Source organism: Lepisosteus oculatus, chromosome 25 (genome assembly GCF_040954835.1).
Source record: "Lepisosteus oculatus isolate fLepOcu1 chromosome 25, fLepOcu1.hap2, whole genome shotgun sequence".
Taxonomy (NCBI): domain Eukaryota; kingdom Metazoa; phylum Chordata; class Actinopteri; order Semionotiformes; family Lepisosteidae; genus Lepisosteus; species Lepisosteus oculatus.
In genome coordinates, this window is record NC_090720.1 from 5332504 (window position 1) to 5346894 (window position 14391).

A 14391-nucleotide genomic window follows, 5' to 3' on the forward strand; every position below is an offset into this window, starting at 1 on the left:
ATTTTTCCACAATGTGGGTCTTTAATTTTTCCATCACATTTTGGTGAATTTGTTCCAATTTACAGATTTACTTCAAGGCATTAACAAGACTCTTTTAAAAAAAATCAGCATTTAGCAGTACAGCATATCTTGCCATATCTGTCTTGCTAACTTGCCCACTGTTAAAGTTTGTCTTCTATTGCAGTGCAAAAGAGTTGTAGAAAGATGGAATATCTTGTTTCTGTCTGTTGCTTTCACTTTAGTCCATGTTAAACTGATCTTTTCAATATTGCTTCATCTCTTTCTTACCCCCTGTCTTGATGGGACGTCCAAGGTTATTGCAGTGAGCGTCGTGCGGAGCTGGAGGTGTGTGATTTTACGAAAACTTTCGGTAGGGAGAGAGATCATCCCGAATGACCCTGCAGACTCAGACTTAAAAAGCCGCCTGATGCTGTGCTTCTGAACAGCTTCTGAGAAAAGCAGAGAGCTGTGCAATTAGTCTTAGACGTACACTCTGAGGAATGACAGAAAAGCACGATTATCCTTGGAGGTCCATTTTCTTTTTCGTTTGATGTCTGTCTCATCACATTTCCATGGAAACGGAGGCTTAAGTTCGAGTTGCATGATGTTTTTTTGCAGCTCCAGAAAATTCCACCTTCCTGCCGTGTGCGTGACTGTTATTTGACTCTCCAAAGGCTGACCTTGCTCTGCGCAGCCTGGCAACTCGTAATCTTTAATTACAGCTCTCATAAGTAAGGAACTCTAGGGCAAGGGACGGTACCTACAGGCTTTACAGCCTTGCTTCTGGGTGACCGTGGGCTCTTGAAGAGCTGAGGAGCTTGTTTCACCTGTTACAGTGCCCATGTGTGGGACTGTTGTCCACAGCACTCCTTAGTGAGAGTGACATCTCCTGATTGCAATGTATGTTCTCTTTAAATTCTTCATTTTTAAAACAACTACCTTTGTCCATCTACATTGACAAAAAGAAAATGGAGATCGTAACAGAATGATTCTGGCTTTTGTCATGTCTGTTGCTTTCCTCATTTCCAGTTTATGTTCTTTGATGTCCTCTTACACGTTGTCAGTCCATTTCTCTGCTGCTTATTACTGTCGTGCGACTGTGGAGAGCTCTGGTGTTGTTAATACTTGAATATTTAATCTTTTAAAATATACCTTTCGTCATTAACTTTCTTCAAGTCCCTTTTTCCTGTCTCATTAAAATTTAGTAATTGACATGCTTGCCTTCTATTGTCTCCACTAATTTCCTTGGTTTTTCTTTCCTTTGCTACTTATCCAACTCCTTTTTTTTCTTTGTATTTATCAACAAAATACGTAACACAGCCAGAAGATGACAGACAAGCCTCCTAAACTGGGATCTCTGATTACAGCAGAGTGGACAGGAGAACTTCAAAAGCTATCAGCCTACACTGAGAGACCTATAAACTGGCATCAATAAAATTGTCAGCCTGTAATGAAAATAGATAAACAACACAACTGTGGTCCCATAAAGGCACAGGGCTCCTTAAGCAGTTTCTTCTGACCTAAAACAGTTTAAAATGCTCTGCATAAAACCTGTCTACACAGTCATTAACCTGTGCAGTCTACCCTGATTTTTTCCCCTCACTGCACTATTCACAATGGCAGATCTGTGCTCCTTGTGCCATTACCTGTCAGTCTGGTTCTTTTAAAATTAGTTTCCTTGTAACCTACATCAGCTAACGCAGGACTCTGCATCTTGCCATTTCAAACGGAAAAGACAAGCACTTCTGTGGCTCAAATATTGATCTGCTGAGCTGGAATAGCTGAGAAAAAAATGTCAGGATGTGTTCTTTCAGCACAAGCGTTAAATTCGTATGATGTGGTGAGGGTTTGTTCTAGTCTTTTCTTATTCTTTTATTCGGTTACATTAATTTTAATAACCTGTGATCCCAGCAACTCCACACAGACAAATCTACAGTAGCTTATTTTTTGCGTAGCAGCCAGCAGGTATTGTGGTAAAATGCTGTGTTTTCATTTGCAGTATTTTCAGGCAACAGCAAAAAAAAGTGTTTCTGGGAAGCATCCATCATAAGAAGACAAAACACACTGCTCTCCTGGGGTGGACAAAAGGAACGAAACTGTGGCCTACTGACATAAAAATCATTGCAGTAACACTTTATTTCTTTAATGTTTGTTTTGTAAAACAACTGTGGATGTAACTGTAGTTTCAGTAGTAGTAGTAGTAGTAGTAGTAGTAGTAGTAGTAGTAGTAGTAGTAGTAGTAGTAGTAGTAGTAGTAGTAGTAGTAGAAGAGGGATTAATTTATCAGAAGTTATTAGGAATACCTATCTGGAGAATGGCGGGCTGACTGTGAGCATAAGGATGTCAGAACTCCTCTTACTTTCACATTGGATGAGCCTAGGAGCTTCAAATGTGGAGATCGGGTGGCGGAATGAGAAAGATGAACAAACAGACTCTCAGTAGGTGAGATTTAAAAATTCTGTAAAAAATCTATTTCTGTGGGTTTTAGTAAGATTGTAACAAATGAGATACATAGACAAAATGCAACTCCAATTCTGAATTATACAGTATACATAGGGAAACTCAGATGAGGCATCTAAATAAATTTGTCATCAAGCACAATACTGTCTGATACAATGCACTGGCCAGGGCTGTAGTGCATAATATACGATGAGACAGGACGACTCTGAAAAACACACAAAAATGTGAGCTCTCTTTGAATGTATTGACATGTATATTAATGATGTTTTCTGAAACTATATTCATTCACAATATAAACATCTGAAGTACGTGTCACATTTATACAATTAATATATTGTAGCGATCAGCACCCCCAGCACCCCCTTACACTGGCCTGTCCTCCCCACAACTTCTCCCCTGTTACCCCAGATTTACCCTTTCCTGCTGTTTTCCTCTATAAAACCCTGCTCTCTCTTTCCCCTCCTGCGAGTACGGAGGATGCATGCTTTCTCTCTGACTTCCCAGCTGTACCTGCTCTGTGACAAGAGACAATTGTCAATATTCCCTTTCGATACATGATTGTTCCATTACATAACCCGTTTCATTACATTTCAGTACCATTTCAGGTTTAGCATGTCACACAGTTTGGTTTTCTGACATAATACATAAAATATGAACAGGATAGGTTTGGGGGTAAATATATGCACTGGTCTGGCTTAGAAATGCAGCACCATGCGATCAGCTCCCTGTTGAAGGGGTCAGGGATGGAAATGTAACTGTCACCAACTGGCTAGAGCCTTCATGCCTGGTTAATTTTGACAGCAGATGGCTCCTAATTAGAAGCCATTGTCTGAGGCCCTTCCTGTCCACAGCTGAAGACACTGGTATTGCCAGTACACCAGACCTTAGACAGCTGCACATTTCCCCCCAGCCTGTCATAGTATTGCAGAACATATGCTGTTTTCTGCCTTGAAGGGAATCTAACCCGTCATCTAACAACCTTCAACCACCATGGGGACCTGGTTTGAACAAATCTTCTATCCATCTTCCCAAGCTTAACCACGTTTAATTAGCTAATTTCTAAGATTCCTTCAAAGCTTCAAACTGCTTCTACAACCTGAGAGCTTCTTGTAGGCTGCTGTAGGTAGTAATATTGTTTTTATGACTACATTTAAGATGTAGCTAGTGTGAATGTTATGAGGAAAGATGACAATAAAATATCACTGGGTGGTTTCTTTTTATTTTCTGTAGGTCTGACTATCAAGGAAATTCAGGTTGTAAACACTTTTTTTTTCTTTTTTGAACACAATTGTCTTACTTTTGTAAAGGTGACATCTGTGACAGTTGTGTTTGGGAGATAATTTTCGTACAGGTGGCAAGCTATGGATATTCTGCTGATGTATGGGGCATTTCATCTGGAAGTTTCCTGGTTTTTAGCAGATAGATCAGATAGATGTGACAGTCCTGGGTGACATTCTGCCCTCCGGCTTGTGGCCTGTCTGCTGATTACTGAAGCAGAACATCTTAATCTCCTGGCAACAACTCTAACATACAGGCCTCCTTCAATCATGTTAATAGAAGCTAGAAGATCTTCATTAGTCAAGTGGGGCATGAGTCATATATTTACCTGTTCTCGTGTTAATTAACATCTTATCTGAAATGTCTTTTTAAATATTTATAGCTATACAAACAGATTCTTAGTAAATTAAATTCTTGCCTCAGATAGCAAACATGGAGGACCTGGCATTTTTAGGAAGTTATGCTTTGAGCTTAATATTTTGTTATCCCAAGGAACACCGCTCCCCAGTGGCTTGAGCAGTAAAGTTGTTGACTCTGAGGTACATGACTACTGGCAGCAATGTGGGGAAAGTGGCTATGCTCTATGACCCAGATTTTGAACCTGAGCCTTGTCACTTGCTGACTGTGACCAGGTTTTCCAAATTGTCGGCACACAACTGGCTGAGCACTTCTAGAGGTGGGGTTGGGGTTTGTCTGCTAGGGCTCTCTAATTATTTTAGCAAAACAGCATATTCTGCTTGTCCTTATTCGGTACCTACAGACTTGCAGTGACATCACAAAGAGATGTGCTTCTCTTCCAGTAGGCCTTAACTCTCCTGTCAGGCATTGTGGAGCTCAAAGCATGGCAAAAAGCTGCATGATGCATCAAAGCAAGATGGGTTGCCATGTCAGAGGAGCATGTCTGGCTTTCTCATTTGACCCATGTTGGAGAGCAATAAAGAATTTGTAACACCAAACTGGATGGTATAGTGAAAAAAAACACTTTCCTTTATTTATAACCTTCCACGAGGTGTAACATTTTTAAGCCCTATGCTGCCTTACCTCACCAAAATTCCTATAAAGGCACAAAAAAGCTTGTTCCATTGCTCATAAATGTCTAGCTATTCCGAGGTGATTCCAACATATCCTGACATGCTGGAGAAGGTTTTATCTCCTCAGAAAATAATACTTTTTTTATGTGTCACATCAGTGTGTACATTGGAGGACTCTTCAGTAGGTTTTATCTGAGAAACACGGTGTATAGAATGATCACTTCTCTGATCTGCTCAACTGTTTTCTCAAAGAATGCACCCAATACACATCTGTCAAACGTTCTTGACATAAGCTGATTTTAGATACTGTGCAAAACAGCATTGCTGCATGCCCGAAAATAATGCAGAGCATTCTTTTGCTCATGTCAAACTAAAGGAGAACATTGAGAGTTACAGTATCTTCATGAGGAGTCAGAAAATAAACATGGCCTGATCCAGGGTGATTTGCTATTTCTTCTTAAAGCCAGCTCTTTTGTTTCTTAAAAGAACTGTCTGCGATTTAAAAAATGTGTAAGTCTTAAACTTAAACCATGCTAAGGTCTGAGTGTCTCAAGCATTTAACATTATGTCATCTGAAAGAAAGAGGATTTATTCCTTGGTGCACCACTGTGCCACCAGGAGTGGGAAACAAATTCAGATTAAGCAGTGTAATCCTGGAAGTAACTTTCTGATTTTCACTGTTGAGAAAGTATGTCTAAACAGGCAATATTACTGCCCCTGTAGGTATGCCTTGAACGTTGACATTACTTCTTAATTAAAAGCAAATCAAATTATAGGATTGTTTCACCTTTCTAAACATACTGAACATAGTAAATGGCCTGGCTGCTTTATTATGGTATCAAGGTGCTGCTGAGAAAGACCATTGTTAGCCAGTGGCCCCTGGATATCCTCTCTGTAAAGGGAAGTCAACAGTAATTAAAACATTACTCACATTTCAATAAACATGATCAGATATACTGCAGGAGCTGTGGTGGAGCTACGTGGAGCTAGGGGCATCTGTGGAAATCTATTTGAAGAAGCAATCAAGATTCTTCCCTGAGGGATTCATTTTAAAAGCAATTTAAAACAAACAAAGATCTGAAAAAATAAGGTACCTATATACACCCACAGATTCCGTGGGTTTTGTCAAATAACCTAGAATCTGCTGCTTTTTTATTTGTCTTGCATAGCTTCACCTCCCTTGTCTAACAGGCCATTCTTCTAATCTAGAATCTATTTTGTTTACTCTATTGAATATAAATAAACTCGTTGGTAACATTGTATATATTGATATCAATTATAATATGCATGACCAATAAAGCAATATGTATCGTACTTGTAAGGAAAATAATTTCTAGTGATCACTGCAACAGACATTAAAACAAAAATCTATGTCAAAGCAGTACTGAGCGAAGAGAAGACTTCCAAATGTCAAGAGGATGCTGTCCAGAGAAATAAAACCAATATCTACAACAGGATCAATTGCACACTATATAGTCCAGAATATATTTATTATTTTATAAGCTGTCAACATTTCAGCACAAAAGCCTTCATCGGAACAAACGTGTCCAACTGATCCTGTTTTTGATAAAGCAGTAGAGGGAAAAACAGAGTTTCAGATATCTTTTCTGAAAAAAAATGAGGTGCTGAAAAACAGTGAGATATCTCACTGGCAATACAATATCAAGAAAAACCCACTGATCATGAAATGGACAGACTACCTACATGGCAAATGGTCAGGTAAAAATGTATTACTTTCATCTGGCTGAGAGACATTCTTCTTCTCTGAAAACACTATCTACAGCCTGGAGGGTCCAAAATTCACTCTGTGTCTGTGCAGAATTTTTAAACCAAGCAGACCGCAAGTACTTTAAATAGACAATTAAAGTTCTGCCATCAATCAGCTCAGAGTAGTAGTTCCATGGCATTAAGCACCAGGGGTCTGCCTTAATGACACCAGTCTTTCTAGGTTCTCAGTCAACCATAAACTGGCACCATATGCACAATTACCACTGACCCTGAAAACTGCTTAATGCAGGGTGCTGTACAATCAGCAGATAGAGACTCAAATATTGCAGTTTTGCCCCTGCTGGGATTTGAACTTGGCCATGTATGAGAAACTACAGCTTCAGAGCCACTCAGAGCCACGCATCAGATTGTAGAGAATTTTGAGAGACTAAAAGTTTGAGCCTTCCACCTCTGAAAAAAATTCATCACCTGCACTTGAGTACATTGTTTTTGACCTAGTGATGTTGTTTTAGAAAAGGTCTTGCCACATTTTGCATAGTTAGTGGTGAACATATACAGTAATGCATTATACTGGATTTGGATAGCTACATACTTTAAATTAATGTATGGTCTCCAACCCTACTCTATTCCAGCCTACTGTGAAATTGTGGAACTTAAAATTGTATTTATCCACTGTTGTCTGTGCTTGTTTGGCATTTGAATGTAAGAAATGTAAAGTGGAAAAAGTGCAGGAACGTGATCAGAGCTTTGACATTTTCTGAAAATGAGCAGGCTCAACAAAAACTGTTAGTGTTTACTAGTTCAGTCACAAGGGATTGTTGGGGTAGCTAGGACTCTGAGCCCTTGCTGAACTCCACTCTTGTGAGTCATTTTCTAAGGAATGCTGGTAAGATGATCATGTGATAAGCAGGATGTGTTGGGGTTCTGGAACAAAGCAAAACATCATAGACTGAGTGAATTTTGATTCACCCAATGATGAACTGTCCATGTCAACATCTCTGTGTCTACAAAGAGGGAGACACATCTGAACCGGGAACCCTGGATGGGCATCACTGTCACTGATATGGTTAGAAAGAGGGCTAGGAGCCAATAGGATAGGGCTAGTGGGAATGAGTACTGCACCTGAAAATGTCACAGTTAATTAGATGTCTTGACTTAAAAAAATCCTGCACAGAATTTTGGAATTGATTTCTTTCTACTTTCTTGCCCTCCTCTTGACATCTGGCACATGGAGCAACTAACTTGTCAGTCGATTGTGACTGTCTGAACTCCCAACACCTGAATTGCAAAGAGACTTTGCTAAAGGTAACAGTTGAACTAAGGAAGACCAAATCAGATTTCTAAGACTTTGGAGAGAAGCCTTAAGAGAAGAAAAGTCCTATGAGAGCTCCACTACTTATAATATTACCTGTTCAACAAAACAATAGAGATGAACCTTTGTTGACACTGCTGAATATCACTGAATATTCAGCACAGCAGCTAAGACTAGCAAACAGATCTTCTGAGTTGCTCCAGAGCCTAGACCCACTTGCATTCAGACCCAAGTCCAGAGTCCTCTTGTGCACAGTTTCTAATGAAGCTGAGCACAATGCAATGCTCGGAATCCTTCCCTTTTCCCTGCACCATGAGTCATACTTGGCACAGAGCCAGCAGAAGAAGAGGACAGTTGCAACTTGGAATCCAGCATCCCATCACTTTGAGGGATTGGCCAAGGTATAAGTCCAATGAGTACATATTCAATATTTATATTTACACTGGAAAATAACTAATTTTCTTCTAAATGAAAATAGGTTTGAGAAGTATTAATCCAGTTATCTTGTGTATGAATGTGAGTTTATATACGAGACTGATTGTTTATTGAAACAAGAATGGCAGTGAAACAATGACTAAGAAAGTCAAAGGAATTCAATCTAGAGCTTGCTTTGAAATTACAGACAACTAATTATACAAGGTATGTCATCAGTTTACTTTGAAGAGAGATTCTGAGATTTGTCATTTGAACTGAGGGATTGTATTTCACATTGAAATGAATATGAACATATGAATACTTCTACAGATTATCAAAATAAACATCAACAAAGGAAGCAATATATAGATTTTTTGCTTACATTTAAATAGGTTTATATTTTCATAGCTATACAGCAGGAGCCAAGGTACTCATGGAGCAAGGGAGAGCAGTCAGATAAATCAGATTTTAAGCCCTCAGCATTAGTCTCCAGTCATTCAACAGTAAAGCATCCAGTGACTCATGACAATGCCAGAATTCAAGAGGGCTGTTGAAGGCAAGGATGGTTTTTAATAAGCCACTGCAAACTTCAAACTTGAGGTTGCTTGCTTTTGACTGTCACTAGCCTCCTTTCTCTGTTCAACAAGCCACTAATCAAAGACTGATTTGATTGTCGAAGACAATGGAGCTTCATTCTCCCATGATAGCCACAGTAACAAGACAGGAGAGAGTCTTGAAATTACTTTTTTTCTTTTAAAAGATACATGTGCCTGCATGGAGTTTTTGCCAATTAATCATAATTTAATAAATGGTTTTTATACAGAGGTTTGGGAGGAACTCAAATTATAATGTTGCACTCTATGTACTGTACAAATCCTTGCCTGCTGTCCATACCTCTGTGCAAATCTTTCCTAGTACTCATTGGAGTTAGGCATCTCACACTGTGTTGCTAGACATTGCCTTTCTTTTATTCACCTGTCTCTTACTTGCCTCTTTTCAAACAAGCAGCTCTGTCAAGAAAGCAACTGTCTCCCCATACCTACGATAATACTTGATCTTCTGGTTCTCATGATGCCATAAACCCTCCCTGGAACTTTGACTCAACCACGACCACTTCATCTCCCTTTCCCTGCCCTCTCTCCTCTGCAATCACCTCTTAATCTCCCTCCCTCCCTTTTTCTCCCTTTCTGGTTGAGCATCCAAAACATTCTCTTCTGGTCCCGGCCTTTTTTGTTTCTTCTCTCCCCTATCCCCAATCCTTCTTTTCACCCTTCCTTTAGGAACCCCCCTGACCACTGAGGTCCACTCCACACTGAGGAGGCATCAGTGTGCACTGGGTCAGGTCTGCCTGCTTGCAGCCCTTCAGTTTAGTTCTAGCAAACTTCAGAAAGTGATAACTTGCTACTGGTTCCTGTCCTAATTCTGCATCAGTACAGTTCACCTCATGCTAGTCTTTCTGGTTAGAAAGAATTCTAGTCATACTGTAGGTGAGCTCAGGTTTCTTGGCTGATCTTCTATTTTTTGCTGCCATGTGTCCCATTGCCTGCATAATACATGCCTCAAATTCACTTCATTCTCCATCTGATTTCCTCTGAAATACTGCACACCTGAGCCAGCTCAATCACACAAAGCTTATAGTGGACCATACAAGCATCTTATTCACTTCAAACTGCAGTGGAATACACTACACTACGTGTTCCTCAATCGGTTCCTGTAAAAACTTTATATCCCAACTGAGTTGTTCAAACAAAACTCACACTCTAATACCTGAAGAAAGTGTTTTGGGGACATTGGCAGCAGTGTTTTTGGGGATCCTTTTGGGAGTTGTGACAGGTCTGAATTTGAGCCAGGTTGTCCTTTCCTTAGCCAGGTAAGGTAACGCCAAATACTAAAGCATTAATTACAGTATCCGTTTAGAATTGTAGACTTACTTTGTTTTGATTACCAAACTGTAATTGACAAAACTACTAAACTGTACAACAGACAAATAAAAAGTCATTTGTCACCTTTAAATATCTTCTAAAGACTCTGAGTAAGGAGCTTCAGAGTATCTGCTGTCTTTTGCTAGTTTCTCTCTTTTCTCAAAGACATAAAAGGTAAAACAGCTGGAACCAGAGTGAAAAAAAACGGACAATTGTCTATTGGCAAGTAAAAGGTACAGTAAGATCGATCAATTTTATTAAGAGAAAGTCCAATTTGAGCTTTGGTTGTGACTACAGTATTTAGATTTCTATACCTACCTGTCTTAGTGGGAAAATCTACAAACTTGAACTCATAAGAATTTTCTGCGCATTACCATGTTGTATCTGTTCAAGGGGGTTGATATCATAAGCAGACTGGAGAAAGCTACTGTATATTCGATTAGCCCCTAGCAGAGCAAGGCTGCCAGGAATTGGCTGTTAAATGCTGTAATTCACCAGTGAGAATAAAGGCAAACCATAGGTGCTGGAAAGCAACAGGGCTTGTTATTTAGGGGGTAGTAGGCCATTGAACCACATCGTTCAGAATTTGTCCTCAAGTTTGTAATCTTACCTTTCTTAATCTTGCGGTGGAAGTTGATGGCGTCCACTGAGGCGGTGACAATATTGGTCTTGCAGTGTCGCGCTGCCACAATTCCAGCCACCTCATCCATCAGCTTCATTGTAACGCCTGAAAACACCAGTGGATCCTGGTTAATGACTGGCACCAAGGAGACAGAAGGGATAAAAGTGTAAAGACAGCCTAGTGTGGCAAGAGAAAGGAAGTCGGTCTGTTTGTCAGGGTGAGAGCAGGGTATATCAGATGTTTATGCACTGGTTCTCTTCAAGGTTATAAAACTCTAAAAAGAGGATTTGGAACATATTTGTTAGTTTACAATATCCCTATTTGTGGGTTTGAAAGCTTGAATTTCTTGGACCATCTGTTTGTTGAATATAATCCCTTTCAGGAGTTTGAAAAAGCTGACCAAATTGTATTTCTGCTAGCTCTGGATCATGTCCTGACCTGTTAGTATTTTGCCTTGGTATGGAGTGAACATACTGAATGCTAGATATATCATAAATATTAAAAATAATATGAAAATAACATATACAATATGGTGTGTATGGCTAAGATTTGTCTATAACTGGCCAATATTAATCATCTGTTGCTTTTTGCTAGCACAATTAAGCTATGCTGTACTGTCTTAAACAGTACGTGGCTGTAAATACTTGTGCTGACGTTGAAACATTACAACAAAACGCAACAAATAACTGAAAGATAGGAAAAAAAAATGTCTAATGCTGAAGCCTTAAGCAATTGTGCCTGTTATGATGAGACATCAATTCAGGTGCCTGCTTTTCTAAGAAAATCCAATTTGTGTTTAAGCAGAATGGGATAAAAATGGGAAAAAAATGAGGGAAGAATTGTAAAAAAAAAATAAAAGAACAAATGAAGGAGCCCAAGCAATGATTGAATGCCATTGTGCAAGCAAAACAGTGAAGGCTAAGTCTTCAAAGCCCAGATAGGACAAATTTCAAAGCTTCTCTGGTTCATTTGTACACACAGGGTGCACTCTACAAACAGCAGTGCTCACAGGAACTGTTTGAAATGAAGAAATGCAAGTTCATCAGGGGCCTACAGTACATTGCTTGTCATTTTTCATGTTGCAGAGGGTGACTAGTTTTGTTCTCATCTAACAGTCAGGGAAGAGCATCTTAAAGCACACAGAGGGTCAAGGCCAGGATGTGGTTCTATATTCTTGACCAGCGGTACTGTTGTCACCTAGCTGGTTACAGGATTACAGCCTCTGATCAGTATATCTGCCCTCATGACCACTTGGCTGTTCTTATGCATAGCTCGACAGCTTAAAACACATTCCATGAAAAAAATGCACTGACTTTCCCTCTTCCACCTAGGGAGCATTTAGCCGTGGTGGTTGTCTGAGAAGATTGGAAGCACTGAAAGATCCACTGATGTTTGTTGGGCAAGCTCTCCAGTAACGTGTGCTGCTGATATATAGGTGGAAAAATATTTTAGAGAAATGAAGAAGTGGTTAATATATCACCAGATAAGATTTCAAGTGGATATACCACAACCCTACGTTAGTGCTGAGTCTGACTTGTGTGGGTCATGACATTTGGACATTACATATTTGTATGTTAAAAATAAAAAAATCTCTAATGTTGTGTTGATGAGCTGAGTTCTCATGAGCACAGCACTATTGCCCTTTGGAATGCTTTTCTAACATCAGTCACTTTCTTACAACAGAAAAAAGAATGCTGCATGGCTTAGGAATAAAAAGCATATCAGATTTGCTAAAAAGCAAAGTCCTAATTAACACGGTTTTGGTTTAAGACTTTTGAAAATACTATTCCCGGACCTTTTGTCATTGAGAGAGGTAATGATCTGCTTTTAGACTGGGGTGTGAATGTATTGTGAGAAACAAGGTGTTGCACCTTACAGTAAAATGTCTGGGAGCTCTCAAATAAATTAGAGTATACTGACTAGCTTTTGCTAACTGCTTGCAAATTCTCCCATAGGATTTGTCGACTTCTGCCTGAGCATTGTAAGGGCGATGTTTAATCCCTCATACCACATAAATATGATGCCATCCTATATTCAAGTTTCGTTATTAGTTACCAAGCCAATTTACATATGAACACTGTATAAGCATGAATAAGGCTTCAAAGGCCACTAAGAAAGGTATTGCTAACGGTGCAATTTTCAAGTGCAGCCCATGACTGTTAGTGCCTGAAACAGAATTTAGATATATGGTGAGTATTGATTTCTTGTGTGCTGGTAGTGCCAGATGATTCATTATCTTCTCCCAACTTCATTTTTAACTAACGATGGGCAAAGTGTCCCACTGCATGCCTACATCTATCTGTACACACTTTCTATATAGAAAGGACAAAGTACCGGGATGAGGTGCTGTCTGGAACAGAAGCATACTGCTTCACACCTTCGCTGGTACTCTGTGTGAGGAAGAAGAGCAGCCCTCTTCATCACTTTGCATCACAGCCACCTTCCAACTTACCCCTCCTAGTTCATCATAGATGGGACTGTTTTGCTGAGTTGATGTAAACATGGAAGTCAGAATAATGTTTTCTCTTCATGTTACTTGGTTCTGACAAAATTATTTATATCCCATGGAAAATGACAGAGGCTGGGCAGCCCAGCGTCTATTAGATGTCTCCTGATTCAAGACCCAGCTGTGTCACTGTTTCACTGTTTCTTTAAGCATGTTACCAGACCTTCTTATGCATCTCCCTATATACAGTAAAGTACTCAAAACTAAGATAATCATGCGTGACTATACAGATGCTGCACTCTGGGTCTGTGTAATTCACTTCTAATGAAAATGTCTGCTAAACGACTGTCAGCTCATAATACTTCTATGACGGCAGCATTCAGCTGTATGTCAGGTCGCAGCTGGCAGGAGTAGTGGCAGTCTCCAGTGAATTCAGGTCAGGAGATGGATAGGGAATCGAGAGGATAGCAAAACCAAAAACGAGAGGCAAGGTCGAGGTCGAGTACGTTCGTAGGGAGTTAAAAACCGGCAAGGACAAAAACGAGAAAAGGCAGCCTTCAGAAGAAGGCAGGAGATGAGCAGCTCGGTGAGGAAACCTCAATAGTGAGCGAGGTCCAAGAGGGAGTGAGGGTTTAAATAAGGACGAGTGCTGTGGTAATTGGTGCGTGGGTCTTTACGAAAAGTAGTGCTCGTGAGAATGCTCGAGCGCTTGCATGTTTGTGTGCGATCTGTGATACTGTATTGTTTCATAAATCCATGAATATTTGGGCACTAAAGTGTTTCTCCCATTTTTCTGTTATAAAAAAGAAGGAGCTACCCTATGGCATGATCAATACATAATGAATCCATATAAGTCTCCATTAATTAAACTCCAGATAAACATAGTTCATTCTGATTTACATTATGTAGCTTGCCATCTTCCAGATCTGACGTGGCAAAAGTTCCTCGTAGCCGTGTTTTTCCAGAGATGAAGGTTAGGTCAGGCACAGTGGGGGATACGGGTTTCTCTGGTGTTACTGTACAAACAGGCAGAGACATATGGGCCCCAGTGACAAAATCAGGCCAAAGCAGTCCTCATATAAAAACCAGCCAAGTTAAAATCAGGGATCAGCCAAATAAAGATGTGACATCAGTCAAAAGGGCCAAGTTAGCAACAAGAGATCTTTCCTTTAAAGATG

The 14391-nt window shown here is 39.9% G+C and overlaps 1 protein-coding gene across 8 annotated transcripts in view; it reads right to left on the reverse strand.

Annotated features, from left to right (window-relative positions):
* acot7 (acyl-CoA thioesterase 7) overlaps positions 1 to 14391 on the reverse strand; it is a 98279-nt gene that overhangs the window by 24525 nt on the left and 59363 nt on the right. For 4 of the 8 annotated variants that reach the window (XM_015336869.2, XM_015336868.2, XM_015336870.2 and 1 more), the window contains one exon: positions 10756 to 10902. In XM_015336869.2, the coding sequence (XP_015192355.1) occupies positions 10756 to 10902 (147 nt within the window). The remainder of the gene's footprint in view (positions 1 to 10755; positions 10903 to 14391) is intronic. The other 4 variants (XM_069183872.1, XM_006641952.3, XM_015336871.2 and 1 more) reach the window with 1 other exon arrangement.